At 40.0% G+C, this 16,920-nt stretch overlaps 1 protein-coding gene across 2 annotated transcripts in view; it reads right to left on the bottom strand.

The window, feature by feature from the left end:
* Positions 1 to 1,126: 1,126 nt before the first annotated feature.
* Positions 1,127 to 16,920, bottom strand: part of ARFGEF1 (ARF guanine nucleotide exchange factor 1) — a 183,734-nt gene continuing 167,940 nt past the window's right edge. For both annotated transcript variants that reach the window (XM_074944269.1, XM_074944270.1), the window contains exons 34-39: positions 14,688 to 14,817; positions 11,438 to 11,577; positions 10,769 to 10,937; positions 4,662 to 4,800; positions 3,442 to 3,559; positions 1,127 to 2,544 (exon numbers count right to left, since the gene is read on the bottom strand). In XM_074944269.1, coding sequence (XP_074800370.1) covers positions 2,380 to 2,544; positions 3,442 to 3,559; positions 4,662 to 4,800; positions 10,769 to 10,937; positions 11,438 to 11,577; positions 14,688 to 14,817 — 861 coding nt within the window. In that variant the 3' untranslated portion in view covers positions 1,127 to 2,379. The remainder of the gene's footprint in view (positions 2,545 to 3,441; positions 3,560 to 4,661; positions 4,801 to 10,768; positions 10,938 to 11,437; positions 11,578 to 14,687; positions 14,818 to 16,920) is intronic.

Genomic DNA, 16,920 nt, shown 5'->3' with positions numbered 1-16,920 from the left:
GTTTCACATTCTTGTAATCATATAAAACCAATAGCAGTGGTAACCAAATAAATGTGTACTGCTATATACACGTTCATCACCTCATTCCACTCACCCTGTGATGCAAGTATGCGGGTACACAAGGTATCCCTCCTTTCTCATGATGAGGTGGACCCCAGCCCTAGTGATGAAAGGCTGGTGTGGGGAGTTTTTAGATGGCAATAGCAACCTGCTTCTGGAACAGCATTGCCTCCCTCATTTCACAGGCAGGGCAAGCTCCTCGCACTGCTCCATGAAAGTGTATTTCCTCCTGTGAAACTTCTGGCCTCGCTGCTGGTCATTCCATCACAACGTGTGTGTGAGTGAGTGAGTTGTCCTGCACCAGAAGTGTTGCTCTACATGGGGAGAATCCACATAAGCTGCAGCAACTGAGGGGACTCTGAGTCCTGCCACTGAAATGTCACCCACCATCTTGCATAACATCAATCCTGCTACATAAGCAGGTCAGGCACAAGCAGCAACAGCTTATCCATGACTTGGCCCCAGATAGGATGAACAGGTGAGAAGCATGTAGAGCAGGAAGTTCCTCAGTTAGACATGTTGGTGGCTAAAACCCCTTCCATAATAAACCAAGGCCTAGAGCAGCTTCAGTTAATGAGCTAATCTGAGATCTAGCCCAGAGCCTACTGTTTCACCAGTATGGGTAATGGGGTGCTGCACCATGGATGCTGGGAGGAGAGCTTAGCTAGTACTTGTCTGCTTCCACATGAGTCAGGACACAGGTACATACTGTACTATGGATATAGCCTCAGAGGCAAGACAGACAGAAAACCATAATGTGTATTTCTCTTCGTTCAACTACCAAACACATGCCCTTGTTCATTTTGAGTGCCTCCTTCTACTCTAACTCATTCCCACAGAAAAAAACCTAGCCTTATGCCAGAGAAAAACAAGCCCTTAAAACTCCCAAAAGTCTAATGCTATGCTCCTGGCTGCATCCCCGTTCCCACTCCAAGTGAGCGTATTATTTCTTAGAAGTTCAGTATATTTAGCTTCATTTGTTAAAAACAGAATGAAGAGCATGAAAGGTCAAAGAAACAGTGAAACAAGCAGGTGCAGATTACACTGGTTTGATTGCACTGATGAAAGAATTCAAAAACTTTATTGACCTATAACCTGATTAGAATATGCCAGATGAGAACCAATATTGTACAGAAAGTTGTACAGAATTTTTACATAGAAAACTTTACATATCTGTACCATATACATTTTATTTTGTCCATCTGAAAAAATTTTCTACATCCACTGTAATACAGAATGCTTGTCTTTAACCATCAGGGCACAATTCACAGTATGAATACATTTCCAATAAATTTAACCATCCCCAAACCATGCCAGATTTGTTACTTTAATATATTCAACATTAAATTCTGTACATAGAGTGAAATCTACATCAAACAAACAAAAAAAAAGGTGACAGCAGACACAACCTAGACTGTTTGCAGTGATTCAAGTTCCAGTCCTTGAAGGATCATCATATTTCAATGGCTCTTTATATTTAAAAGCCCTAAAACAAGTATATTACAGGTAGTTATGTCAGTCGTGAGATTTTCTTCCTCTGTTCTTGACAAAATTCAGCAACACTAACTTTTGAGCTACAACAAAACAAAAATCATAACTCAAAAAATAAACCCAAACTTCTAGTGCATCTGGTAAACCATAAAATGTTATGGGTTTTTAGCAAATCAATAAGAAAATACAGAAACAAAACAATGCAGGAAGAACTGTATAGTGTTTAATAATTTATATTACAGACCTGCATCTCTGTACATTTTTCACAGAAGGATGATTACCAATATCTCAGACCGCCTGAGTGTGCAAAAAATTTTAAGAGTAAGAATATTGGACATAGTTGCTAAATACCTTTTACCATGAACAATAATTTTCCATTCTTTTTTCTCTATTAACATTTTATCCTTCAAAATACAGCTCTCCTGAGTTGTACTTCTGGCAGAAGTTCAAACCTTTACATATATAGTTCTTTGGGTACGTTTTAATTTCACACCCGCCATAAACATCTGTTGCTATACTGCTGTCTAGGACAGTAAAGGATATCGTAGCCCATGCTGACAACAGGACTGTGCTAAAAACTGGCTCTATGCTCAACATGAGCCAGGAAAGAGAACCAATAGAGATAATCCATCAGAAAACTGAAAGGTACTGGAGTGTTGCGAGCCTGAATTACAGTTGTAAGTATCTGTACCATTAACCCTTAGATACACGTTGCCATACAAATAAACCGTTTTTATGGCTATCCAGACAGAAAGCCTCAGCTACCTGGTCCTTTTAAATAGCTGAGGGATGTAATCTCGTAAGAGAGCAATATTCAGTCAGCGCTTGCTACTGCTTGTTTGTTCCAGGCTCCTGCTCTGGTGGTTGGGATATCTGAAAAACGACACCAATCCGCAGGAAAAACCTTCGCAGAACAGCTCGAAGTTCAGGAATTAGGTCAAACTGCATAATTTCACACAAGAGAGGGTAGTAGAAGGAGGCATGAGCTTTGAACTGAGGGGGGAAAAAATAAAAAGTTATTCTATTATACATCAATCTTCCCCCACATCTCCACAAGCCTGTGCTTTAGAGCGAAGGATTTCAAATACTAGGCATCAAGGTGAGACACAGACACAAAATGGTGACAGATGTTAATGGAGCTCAAGGACAAACAATTTTATAGGTATCCTGCAGTGGCTAAATACTGTACACATTTTTTTTTTAAACTATTGCTCATTCTGAGAAAGAAGGGGGTTTTCCTTTTCCACTGAAGATTTGTGCACCGTGTCAGCTTACATTTGCAGCATGGCATCAAATTTTACTAAAACCAAGAACGTTTAGTGGGGTGTGGGAGCCATGGAGGAGGTCTCAGATGAAACTACAATAATTACGTGCTGTACAATTGCTGAAACATTCTAATTTGTCCACAAGATTCATTCCAAAATTCATTATTACACACAGCATAGGCGTATACAGGAACTGGGTGTTATGGGAAGAATTAGGAAAAGAACATATTAACCACCAATCCTTCCCTCGTAGTAGCTTTGTGTGGGAAGCAACTTTCAAAGACTGCCCTCAAGGCAGACATATCATGTCTTCATGTTTTTTTATTACAGTATGCTTGTCCTTCCTTCCATCCTCCTCCTCCTCTCTAGTGTCTGTCATCGTCCCCCATGTACTGTCTCAAATTAGACAGTAAGTTCCTTAGGGCGGGACATTTTCTCAATTGTCCGTAAAACAGCACAAACATTTAAAGGTCTATAAGTAACTACAAAACCATATAATATCTTAGTACTTTTTTGGCTTCATGTTTTCAAAGTTTTTTGAGCACATCAGTGTTCAGATAATAAAACTTGGAACCAGTTCTGATTTGCAGTACTATTTTAAAATAGCTTTTATGCAAATACTTACCCTTTCATCACTTATCTTGAGGACCTTAGTCAAGAATAAGAGTAGTAGATTAGTCCAGGCTTCCCGGTGACTTTCTGATGTAAGAGTAAGGAAGTAACTTAGAGCTTCACTGCAGACACTACAGAGAACATAAAATTACGGAAGGTAAAGTGTTTACAAATACTATTGTAACCATAATAAATACTGAACGAGCCCTTGGGAAGAATAGAACCATTTTGGGAAAGGGAGCGTGAGCCTCATTGCCAAAATAAATGAGAAGTGCCCTAAAAATGTAAGTAGGGGAGAGAATCTCAAACCCCATCCCTGTTGTAGTTTTGCACAACTGGTACTTCTAACAGTCCTAGGATTAATGTCAGGGACGCTGCCTGTCAGGATTGAGCTGGACAGGCAAAGCGTGGTGCCTGCCCCAGCCAGTGCTATCATGCTCAGGCTGATCATATTTTCTTCCAATATATTACACAAAACGGTAGTAGCAGGCTCTCTCAGAGGCGTTAGAAAATGACAGAAGCAGAAAGATACTTAAAGTACTTCTATATTTCATATAATTTCTGGATGTGATAACAGACCTCACACGGATTTATCACTCTTTCAGAGTCACTGGATAGTCTGTAAATCTCAGTGCTATCACCACTGTATTTAAGTCCATTATTGTTCAGTCACCTGAAAGGGTTTTGTAGACTAAACATTTTCTTCCAACAAATAAGAGAGTTCAGAATAATTAATAACCAATGCCCCCAAGAGGCAGTATGTGTCAGTAGGTTCCTGAAGCTCAGTGGCACCTGGGCCATTTCCTACAAGGGAGAGTATGTAGTGAATTCTCAAAGAAAAATGGTGTCTATTCTCAGATTCATGTGAAAAGTTGACCTCCTGCTCCCCTTTAATGAACAGCAGCAGCAAAAACTTTAGGAGCAAAGGAAATCCCCACTGCACCCCACCTCCGCGTGGAACACAAACCAGGGTTAAGGCTGACACCATCTTATGTTCTGCCACTTTTGCAAGGTTTTATGGACATGGCAGGGAGAGAGCGGAGAAGATCAGAAGAACTGCACTCTTCTACACCACATCAGGCATTTCAGCTGTAACTTTCATTGTAAAGTTTCATTTCCTTTTCAACACTATATAAACGTTAGCAACTGTACATATAGCAAGTCAGAGCACATTAATGTGTTTCGTGCTTAAAAATATGTATTTTAATGTTACAGCTATTACAATGATCTTACTTCAGTAGTCTTTGCTGGACTTCATCCCAGGCACCGGTGCGGCTTTCATCCATGTACATGCGGAAAAGAATGCGCAACCCACAGGCCAGGCTACTAGTCTCCTGTTTCAAAAGATTGGGCTTTGATTTGCCTTTAAAACCTGGAGAAATGGAAGGAATACATTTAAGTTTGTTACTTTCATCTTGAAGTTTCCCTTTGTACTTTTATCTTTTTAAAATGCTTGTTTGCCAGTAAGTGGCCACTACAAATTACCCATTTATTTAGATCTTGCAGCAGACAGCACCATAGGGCAGTGCTATTGTTTGGGGTTTCTGTGTACTACCTTGATTATCATACACATTGTAAGGAGAGTGATCACTTTAGATAAGCTATTACCAGCAGGAGAGTGGGGTGGGAGGAGAAAACCTTTTGAAGTGATAAACACCCATTTTTTCATGGTCTGTGCGTATAAAAACATTCTCACTGCATTTTCCACTTTTATGCATCCGATGAAGTGAGCTGTAGCTCACGAAAGCTTATGCTCAAATAAATTGGTTAGTCTCTAAGGTGCCACAAGTACTCCTTTTCTTTTTGCGGATACAGACTAACACGGCTGCTACTCTGAAACCTGTGTACTACCGTAATCATTTGCCTGGCATCATTTTCCTGCATGATCCTGGATGTGTTTGAAGTCTGTGACTATGATAAAAAGGTGGGGCCTGGATAGGACATAGGACGTAGAGCCACAAACTCCAAAGTCCTCCGCGTTCATACAGACTATTGGTCCTTGACAGACCCAGTCTTTATGCCTCAGTTTCCTCATCTGCAAAATGTACTTCACAGGGATGTTGGTATTACTCCTCCATTCCAAACCTGTCTCCTGTCCAAACTAAAATCTCAGCCTCTCTCTCTGACATCTTGTGAATGTCTAACCATCAACGCAAGCTCAACGTGGCTAAAACTGAGTTCTTAATCTCCTCCCCTCCAATCCAAGTCATCCCTGCTACTTCCTTTCTTCATCACTGTAGACAACACCACTATCTTGCAGTCAGGCTGGTTATGAGTGACTGACACATCGCACGTCCTGGCTATGTCTAAATCTTGCCAATACTTTCTACATAACGTCTCTTAAGGAACAGCCTCCCTTATCCATTCACTCCGCTAACACTTTTTGTCCAGCCTCTCATCAGCTTGCATCTTGATTGTAGCAACATCCTTTTTTCTGGCCCTGACAAATGCAGTCTTGCTCTGCTCCTATCCATTCAGGATACTGCTGCAAAGACCATTTTCCTAGCCCATCGCTTTACGGAAAATCTTTTTCTGGGGTCATTTCTAATGCATAAGTTTGGACATATGCCTGCAGGCTGACTTTTGGCCTCGCCGTTGTTCGGCCTGAGTGGTGGTGTGTTTATAAGTTGCTATAGAGGTGATGTTTTTAAAACAGAATGTACTTAACATATCTATAAAATGTTCTGTCAAAGGCCACTGAAGGAAACGGCAAGGAGGAAGAGGACCGGAAAGTACCCCAAAACCCTATGCAAAGAAACAGGTCAAAATGACCTGGCCAAACTTTCACAAATATACATAATCAGTGGTAATAAACCAACAACAAAAGAGAACAACATGAAATTAGCTTAGACAGCAAAGTATAAAGGTCATGCATGCATACTGCATAAGTTACTTAATATTCATGATACTCACTGGTGACTGGAAAAAGTCAAAATAATGAATATTTAATCTGGATGTGTATAAATATGTGAAAGATTGTAAGGGCAGTTGCAGCATTGTAGGAGAAATTTATCATGAACTGCCTATGCCCTGGGAGAAGATAACTGTCCATTGCCTTTTTCTGTATGTCTGTTGTTTCTTATTTTAACAGTAATGGTAATCCCAAGGAATGCTTTTGGTCCAAATAAATAAACCAGAGTGTCTTGGACCCAACTACATACCTTTCTCACCCAACAGTCTTGACCACGTTACTCCTCAATTTGCAGCCCTCCAATGGCTTCCCCCTTCTCAACTGCAGCAAACTCCTGGTCTTCTCCCTCAAGGCCTGTAATGACCTATTCCCACCCTACCGATCATGTCCTATTCAGTATTGAAAGGTCATCATCCTTCTCTGATCAGCCCACGATGCCAGCCTCAAGGGCCCATTTGTTAAATTTTCAAACAAGGATCTTCGTGCTTTCTCTCATGATGACCCTCACAGTTGGGAAGAGCTCCCCAGAAACTGCAAAACTAACTCATTCTCCTCCTTCAAACTCCTTTGATGTGACCCCTACAAAAAAACAACACTTTGGCTGCTGGAGTGCCAAGAACTAGTGTGTATCATGCTGACCAGTATTGTCTCATTGTTTTCATGTACACCCGTCATTCTGGCTGTATACATCTCGACTCTTGCCTTATACTCAGACTGTAAACTCTGAGAAGAAGGGACTATCTTTTTGTTCAGTGTTTGAATAGAGCCTAGCATACTGAGATCCTGGTCTATGACAGAGGCTGCTAGGCACTACAACAATAATTAATAATTAACAACAACAACGATCAAAGTCTATCAGGCAACAAAAAGTGACATCACTGCATGCTGGGAACAAAAATGACAAAACGCTGAAATTTTTTACAGATTCCATTTTTATAATTAAAAGCACTGAATAATATGGAATAAGGAACAACGTTTGGCTGAAAATATCTCGATATAGATGACAGACAAGAAGGGTGAGGTAATATCTTTTAATGGACCAACTTCTGTTTGTGAGAGAGACAAGCCTTTAAGCTTACAAAGAGCTTTTCTTCCAGTCTGGGAAAGATACTGAGGCTACATCTGTACTACAGCACTTACAGTGGCACTGCTGTAGGGCTTCCGGTGAAGATGCTCTAAGCCTGTCTCTGAAATCTAGTGAATTTTTAGAAGTATAACTAGAAAAACAGCCTGGAAAATATCTCCAGCAGAACTGGAAAATAAGAGCCTACCTTTACCAAATATTAAGGGCGCACAGCTGAAGATACCTGAGGCTAAAATCCTTCCAAGAGATTTTAACTAGTTGGGAATCCTAACTGTAGGCCTAGCTTGACATGAGTAATTGGACATGGGTGAGGCTTCATTTCTTGGAAGACAAGATTAGAGAGGTAAATCGATTAGCTGGCTGAAAACAGAATGCCTGTACTAGCAACTTCATGGGGATGCCCAGAGAACCATTTCCAACAGACAAGATAACAATGGATAAAAGAAGCCTGGAACATAAGAGGAGGTTAATGAGTAAGTTGTGCATGGACAGTGCACGCTGTATAGGGATTTGTTCTTACAAAGTGATCAAGCCAATCCCAAAATGTGTGATGCACAGTACACTAAATGCAATGTCATGTGTAAATGTATATTAAGGAAGAGTTTTGCTGTGTAACTTTGGATGAGTGATATGCCCTAGACCAGGGGTCTCAAACACACGGCCCGCGAGGCTATTTCCTGCGGCCCGCCAAGCTCCCCGCCCACCCCACTCTGCCTTGCCTACCTCCGGGCCGGGGTGGGCAAACTACAGCCTGCGGTCTGAGATTGCCCCCCCTAGCGCCACGAGCCCCGAGCTGCTCGGTGGGGAGGGGCGCAGAGGGCTCCGTGCGTTGCTTCCAGGCACCACCCCCCGCAGCTCCCATTGGCCGGGAACGGGGAACCTCAGCCAATGGGAGCTTTGGGGGAGGTACCTGGAGGAGTGGCAAAAGCAGCGCACAGAGCCCTGAGTTCCACCTCCCCCAGTAGCAACAGGGACGTGGTTCTGGCTGCTTCCCGGAGCGGAGCAGAGCAGCACAGGGCTGGGGCCAGGGCAGTGCACACTGCTACCACCCCAGAGTCACTCCAGGTAAGCGGCGCCAGGCTGGAGCCTGCACCCCAAGCCCTTGCCCTGAGCCCCCTGCCGCACCCTGCACCCCAACTCCCTGCAACGAGCCACTTCCCACACTTAACTCTGATCAGCTCAACGTTGCTTTGCTGTGGGACAAATAAAAGAACCTGACTGATGAGACTGGCATCAAACTAAGTCTTTGGGGAACGGAGTACAAGAGGTCTCAGGGGAACCCCAAACACTAATCAGACAAGACAAATAGGAAACAGAGGCAGAGAAAGGTGGAATGACTTGCCTAAGGTCATACAGGAGGTTAATGGAAGATCCAGGAATAGAACTCATGTCCCAGTCTAGTGCCCTATTCACTGGACTACACTGTCTCAATCACACAGTGATGGTTTAAAATACTAATTTTTAAATAAAAAATAATTTGCTAAAACACCAAGGTTTGGCAAGCTATTACCATGTGTGCATATTAACTGCTCTCATAAGGTTCAATACAACTCAACTGCTATTAAAGATCTGTTCTATATAAATGCATATTCTTATACATTCACACCATACACAGGATCCAGCTGAGATGGCTGAGTGAGTGCATGCTGGTAACAGACACCAAACAACGAATTATGCATTCACAGTACGGTGGGGGCACTATTGCTGAAAGTATTAATATACCTGGATTGGGTCCCAAGGAATATATGAATACATAATACTACAGGAAATTTCCACTTTCCATCAACAAAGAGTCTTAGTTAATGGCATTTATTTCAAGCACTTAAGTATATATATATATATAAAACAAAGGCTGGGATTTTTCGCAGAAGCCTATGGGAGTTGGGTGCCTAACTCTTAGGCTCCTTTAAAAATCCCAACCAAAAAAATTGACATTTAGAATCAGAGTTTAAGGCCAGAAAGGACCACTGGATCACCTAGTCTGACCTCCTGTATATCAGAAGCCACCAAACTACCCAGCACCGACTCTTCAAAGTGTTTTACGAACATTAATCTATCCTTCCAATCACTGTAAGGTATTATCAGCCCCTTTTATTACACAGGAAATTTAATCACAAGGAAGTTAAATAAGTTGATGAAGACCAAGCAAGAAGTTATTGGAAAAAACAGGCATAAAACCCAGAGGCTCTTAACTCTTAAGTTTCAGGCTTAAGACACTAGACCAGTGGTGGGCAACCTGCGGTCCGCATGCAGCCCATCAGGGTAATCTGATTGCAGGGTGTGAGACATTTTGCTGACATTGACCATCCACAGGCACAGCTCCCAGTGGCTGCGATTTACGTTTCATGCCAATGGGAGCTGCGGGAAGTGGCAGCCAGTACATCCCTGTGGCCCGCCGCTTCCTGCAGCTCCCATTGGCCGAGAACAGTGAACTGCGGCCACTGGGAGCTGCAGGAGGCCATGCCTGCGGATGGTCAACGTCAGCAAAATGTCTCGCAGCCCACAATCAGATTACCCTGATGGGCTGTAGGTTGCCCACCACTGCACTAGACATTGCTAACCACTGGCACCAACTTTCCAAAGCGCCAGGGGGTGCTTGACACCCCGGCTGATCCTGCCCAGGTCTGCCCCTTTCCCCGATCATGCCACATCCTCGCTCCTCCCCCACTCCCTCCCAGCCTCCTGCCTGCCGCGAAACAGCTGTTTGTGGCAGTCAGGAGGCACGGGGAGGGAGAGGGAGGCGTTGATTTGCAGGGCCCGCCGGCAGGTGGGAGGCGCTGGGGAGTGGGAGGGAGTTGATGGGGGGCTGCCGGTGGGTGCTCAGCACCCACCATCTTTTCCCCGTGGGTGCTCCAACCCCAGAGCACCCATGGAGTCAGCGCCTATGTTGCTAACTCTCTGAAATACTTTCAGTTAATGAATTAATGTTAGCTGTACGACCTAAGGACTGAACTCTGTACTTAAAGTCCCTACCAAAAAGGATATATGTTTCAAATGTAACCTACCACTAAGCTATTCATTTACTTTAGGACGGCTAAGTACATCCTCACCGAGTTTGGTTTAATGTTATAAACCAAAACTAAACTATCATACATTTTTATTTTATCTCTTTCCTTTTCTAAAAGGAAAATTTCTTTTAAAGGAAAAGAAATGTCAGGTATTTAAGTAACCAACCAGAAAAGAATCTCCACTGAGCTCTATGACTAATATACCTATACTAATATACCATGCTGGTGCTCCCTAAGGTGATATAGTAAGGCAATCAGCTCAAAACACCCAACTGATTCGGTTCAAGACATAGTAACATTGTTTTCTCAAATATTTGTCTAAATCGAGGTGACCCACCTGCTTTCCAGAGGGCAGTTCTTTGTTCATTGTTTGAATTAAAAGCTTTCGCAAATCTGTGAGATTCCAGCAAACAGTCCAGCAGTTTGAAAAGCTGTTGCGATGTTAGAAAACGGTACATTCCTTGATCTTGTGTGTCCACATGAACATCGAAGTCTACTGCATCTCTCTTTAAAAAACAGACTTAGAACAGTCAGACTCAGAACCGTACTGACTACTGATTGTTGGTCATGGCAGTTAAGCTTTGCGATATCAGTCATTAACAACCGATTATGCTAACTCAAGGGTAAAAGGCTGTTGAAATTTTATTATTCTATAATTTCTCTTTTAAAGACAGACACTATGAATTATGCCCCTTACCTTATTTCTAGCTGTATACATACTTTAACTTAGATCTGGATAGAAAAAACAAACAAGTAGCAACATATACTAGGTAAGGAAATTTCATCACACACTCGTAATATCTAAATTTAAGCCTCCACAAAGTAGTCTGCCTCTGTGTGGGAAGGCTGAATTAATGTAAGGTTTGACAGACAGTTTGGTTGCTTTGTTGGAAATGATGTAATTGTTCTAAGAAACTGTTAGTTGACCGAAGTCACAAGAGTTTATGGAACTTAATCTACCAGTGAAAATCTTTCCAAAAGACTAACACCAACCACTCAAACTTACTTGTGCTGCTGCTAGATTCTCTGCATCTTCTTTTTTGCTGGTTGCTGGGAAGAACACAATATTGTCGATAGTCTGAATAAGCTCCAGTTGTACAACACATTTGATTAACAGAGCAGCAAACAACTTCTGTTCTGGAAATTCTTAAAAAAAAAAAAAAAAAATCACCAAAATTACTTATTCTAGCAACTTTAACAGTTATTCAAGCAAAAAAAGTACAGTACAATTTAAATCTGTAAGTAATTTATTTTAGTGAAGACTTTCAGGACAGACCTACACTTAAAAAAAATGTAATTGCATGGACATTTAGAAACCAAGCCTGAAATGTAAAAATTCATCCACTGAATTATCACCACACAAAAAACAGTTTGTCAAAATATTTTATAATGGGGAAGGGATTTTTCCCCCCATCTTTTCAAACCTCTAAAATTGTTGAAGGGTTTTAGTTCAGTTGGGACTCTTCTTGGCAGTATGGCAGAATAGCAAGAACTCATCAGGAAAAGTGATGGTCACTTATATCTTCACACTTGTTTGAAAGGGTCCATTTTTGTATTTGCCTTCTCTATACTGGAAAATACTTGCAAGTTAAATGGGGTAATTAGCCACTAGTACTTCAAGTATCTACACATAAATTTGCAACTAAGGTTCTAGAGGCATGCTTTGTTACATTTGTTAGTTCTCCTGTGGGCAGGAAAGACATTTTTTTGTTCTCAGCTAGTGTTAGGTTATAATGTTACCTCCCCCACAAAAAAATTAAATTCAGGGAAAGAAAGATTAAGTTACTAATTTATAATAATTTTATAAGGCATCAAATAATGTGTTTAAGAAATCTTGCTTTAAGTTACAAATTTACTAGCAACCCAAAGCAAGATTTTTAAATACAGGATGAAATCCTGGCCCCATGGAAGCCAATGGGAGTTTTGCCATGGACTTCCATGGGGCCAAAATTTCATTCAAGGTGTTTTTCTCCTTATAAAATGTTTAATTCTTGCCCTCACCACAGAGAACTAAAAATCATATATCCGTTAAATAATATCTTCAACACAGCATATCTCAATCTTTTTGTGCTGGAAACCCCCTTTGGGACTTAAAAGAAACTGTGACCGCCCCCTATGCTAAAACTTCAAAAAACTTCAAAATCCCCTTATTCTTAATTTACTGAATAATATTTAAGGTAATACCAGTCCACCAGCGTTAATAAATATTTCAAACCTATGAAAATATATAGAGTAATTTGTTGTTGTTTTTCGCAGCTAGCACATGTGTCTGTGCACTTTTCAGTGAGGTCTTCTTGTGCAGTGGATAAATGTTTAAAGAGAGCTCAAGCAAGTACTTCGCAGAGTGAATGAGTGAAGAAGGTAAAGTGAAGAAAATACGATTGCAGCTATTTAATGTACAGTTTTACAGCAATCAAAAATAAACTTCATTGTGTTGTGTGCAGTGAAGTGCTAAGTGTTGAAAGCAGGAAACCTTTGAAATTAATGTGGCATTTGGAGAGTAAACATCTACAATTAAAGAACAAGCCTCTTGAGTTCTCCAGAAAATGGAACAGCTTGAATAGCCAGCAAACACTGAGGCCGAATACAAGGAATGTCAGTAAGAATGCTCTTGAAGCTTCATCTCTCATGTTACTTTGTATTGCCCAAACATGTAAGGTACATACAATAGCTGAGAATCTCATACTTCCTGTGGCATTAGACATGGTTACAAGCATGCTCGGCCATGGAGAGGCAAATAAACTTAAAGCTATTTCTTTATGAAATTATACAGTTTTGAGGTATATTAATTAAATGGCTGATGACATTCATGAGCAGTTGAAAGAAAAGTTAAAATGGACTGAATTCCTATCTGTTCAGTTTCATGAATCAACAGATGTTCCAGGATCAGCACAGTTCTTAGCTTTCCTTCGATACAATTCGGATGCTACTGTTGAGAAAAACATGCTCTTCTGTAAAGTGCTTGCCTACCCACACGACTGGTAAATGTCTATTTAACATTTTTGCTGACGCTACCAAATGATTTTAAATCGATTGGAAAAAATGTACTGTTATATGCAGTGACGGTACCAAAGCAATGACTAGCAAGAACAGCGGGCTTGTTGCAATATTAAGAACAATTATGCTGCATACAATTTAGACCCATTGCTTCTTACATCGGCAAGCACTTGCTGCAAAAGGAATGCCTTCTGAGTTGCACTAGGTGCTTGATGAGTCTGTAAAAATTGTGATTTTTATAAAAAGCCAATTTCTATCAGCTCGCCTGTTTGTGATGAAATGGGTGCTCTTCATAAAAGTCTTTTCTTGCACACTGAACTGAGGTGGCTCTCAGGGGGAAAAGCATTAAGCAGACTTTCTGAATTGCTAGCTGAAGTACTTATGATACCACAGGATCAAGGGTCTCCTTTTGCTAAATCGTTCAGGGATCCTTTAAGGCTTCTTCAGTTGGCTTACTCAGACATCTTCAATCATCTCAATGAGTTAAATATGAGTTTTTAACAGCACAAAACCACAATTGTGTTGGGAGACAAAGCGAGAGCCTTTGGAAAGAAGCTTGGAGCCTGGTCTGCTCGGCTTCAGAGTGGAAACTTCGAGTCATTTCCTCTGAGTTGCAAGTTCATTTAATCATTTGCCGACCACAAGAGTGTGGACATGAAACATTATGATTGAACATATACTTGAACTTAAAAAGCAGCTCCAGGATTACCTCCCCCTGACGACGAAGAATTTGGCAAGAGGTGGATAATTAATCTGTTCAACAAAAGAGAAGTTGAGTCTGCTGAACTTGCAGGAAGTCTGCAAGATAAACTGATCAAGTTTTCATCTGACAAAAAGCTTCAGTGTTCATTTCTTTCCGAAGATGTTTGCATGTTTTGAATGGCTTAGAAGCATGAGTATCCCGAACTTGTAAGTGAAGCTTTGAAAGTTTTAATCCCGTATGCAACAACATACTTATGTGCATTGGGATCCTCATCAATGGTTTCTTCAATTCAACCCAACATAAAACAATTAGCTGGTACAAAACAAGAACAAGTGGCTCATTGAAGGACTCTTAATTTATAAAAGTGAACTTACAGTTTGTTTCTGCGTAAAAATATACTTTCATCTGGCAGACAAAAGTTTTTTCGTACCTTTACTTGCGACCCTCCTAAACCCATCCTGAGGACACCCTCCGCCCCTGAGGTCGAGAAACATTACTTTAACAGATACAAAATCCTCTATCAAGCATTCCTCTCTTTATTTAAAGAAAGACTTACTTGCTGTAGGTCTGATTTTGCTGATCTCTTCACTTGCTGTGGACCCCACAATGGGCTGAATCTGGTGTTTATCTGAAGATCTTGGCTGGACAGTATCATGAATATCTACAGATTTCTGTGATATTGTATCCTGAAAATAAAATAAACCCAATAGTTGGTACATCAAATAAACTGAACAGAAGTTCACCAATGGGTCAACTTTCAATAAAATGTAACTGTAATTTACTGACAACAATTTCTGAGGAGTCTTCTATTTCATTATTGTGATTATTTAAAAAAATATGCACTACAGCAGTTTTTAATATTAGAATTGGGAGAAGACCAATTCAAGTAATAAGGTTCACCAAGACAAGGATTGATAACTTCTCAAATATGTGCATGTAGAGTCAAGTAATATAATCAAATAACTAAGATAAAATATGTAATACATTGAAATCAAGAGAATACTTTGCACTTACAATCATTTTTTTACCATTTTCAAATACTTTAGTGGACCATGTACTAGCATGTCAAGTAAAAGCTTAATTCAAGTTTCAATGGATTAACTAAAATACATTAACTGTAGTATAATTCTGAAACTGGCGTTGCTCTATACCTTCCTTCCAGGTGCTTTATTTACAAATTCTTAGACCCACTTTGCGAAGTATCATTCTCCAATATATAAATGGGTGAAAATAAGGCATACGGATGTAATTGGCAGATCCTGGAATGCTTCAAATAGCAAGATTAAGTGGGCAGTATAACTGAACTTTAATCTTTATTTGCTTCAAGTCCCCTGAAGTCATGAATGATCTACGATTTATACCCACCACAGAAGTCTACTGCAGCAAGATGTTGGCTTGGCAGATGGAAGTATTAGGTAAATGCCCTATTTAATATTATTATTATTGGTATTTGATAGCTAGCTGCTTCAGAAGATTTCTGTGATTATATATATATATATATCACAGAAATCTTCTGAAGCAGCTAGCTATCAAATACCAATAATAATAATTATTAAATAGGGCATTTACCTAATACTTCCATATATATATATATATATATATATATATATATATATATATATATATATATATCAGGAATACTAAAAAATGGGGGAGTCACAATACAAGACAAGATCCATGACTTGGGATGACCTGAAAGAGAAAAGCGGCTGCATTATATGAATAGCTTCCTTATTCTTGCTGGGTTGAGTATTCTGCATACTAAATTGAAGAATTTTATTTTATTTTTTCACTATTTGTTGATAACTATTAAGACTACTCCCTGCCTTTCATTTTTAAGTACTCATGGGAAGAAGTAGAAGTATAAAATTATGTAATTTAATATAGAAATAAGAATATTCTATCATTAACTGCTGAAGTAGATTATATAGATATGTGATTATTCTTCCTTTCAATAAGCAAATATTTCCAGAGTCTATTGTCCAGTAAATGCAATTTGAGAATACGATGATTTAAATCTAAGCATACAACACTTATAAACACTTACATCATACCAATAATAGTAACCAGGATTGGGTTTTCATCAAACAGTGGACAACTCCTCTCCTCATTTTATATGAATGCACTTTTGATTTTATACTATTGTGTATAATACCCAGCACTGTTGCATTCAAAAAACTTTTAAGGAACAATCTAAGACAACAGGGCCATTCAGATACAAAATAAAGGGAGGCTAAGCGCTTTACTGGTTATGGATGAATGGGAGTCAGGACTTCTGGATTTCATTTCCAGTTTTTGTTGATGCCTCTCTCACTGCACGAAACTGGGCAAGTCACAACTACTGTCTTTCAGATTATGCATCTGAAAACGTGGGTATAAGACTTCCTACCTACCTCACAGGAAAACTGTGAAACAGCTTTATTTTAAAATGTTGAGTAAACTTAACTGCTGATTGATCATGAAAATCCACAAACCCTAGCAAACCATACCACAGGATCTAAGGCTATGTCCTCACTGAAAAAGGTACATTTTTTACATTGAGATAGCTAACTTGACGTAAACACACCTTTTTTTTTTTTTTGCAATGAAGACAAAGCCTGAGACTCTGGGCTTTTTATAAAACATCACTGTGAGGCTACTTTAATTTTAAAAAGACAACAGCAGCTTTTTAGTTTATTCAAATGATCAAGGAGTATCCAGTGCAATATTCAACTATTTACATATTGTACAACTTTCAGCTTTATTTCTAATAACTTCAAATGACTGGAAGTTCAAAAATAATGCCATCC

This window comes from Natator depressus, chromosome 2, assembly GCF_965152275.1.
Source record: "Natator depressus isolate rNatDep1 chromosome 2, rNatDep2.hap1, whole genome shotgun sequence".
Taxonomy (NCBI): domain Eukaryota; kingdom Metazoa; phylum Chordata; order Testudines; family Cheloniidae; genus Natator; species Natator depressus.
Note: the sequence above shows the minus strand (reverse complement) of the source record. Positions and strands in the feature narration are given on the sequence as shown.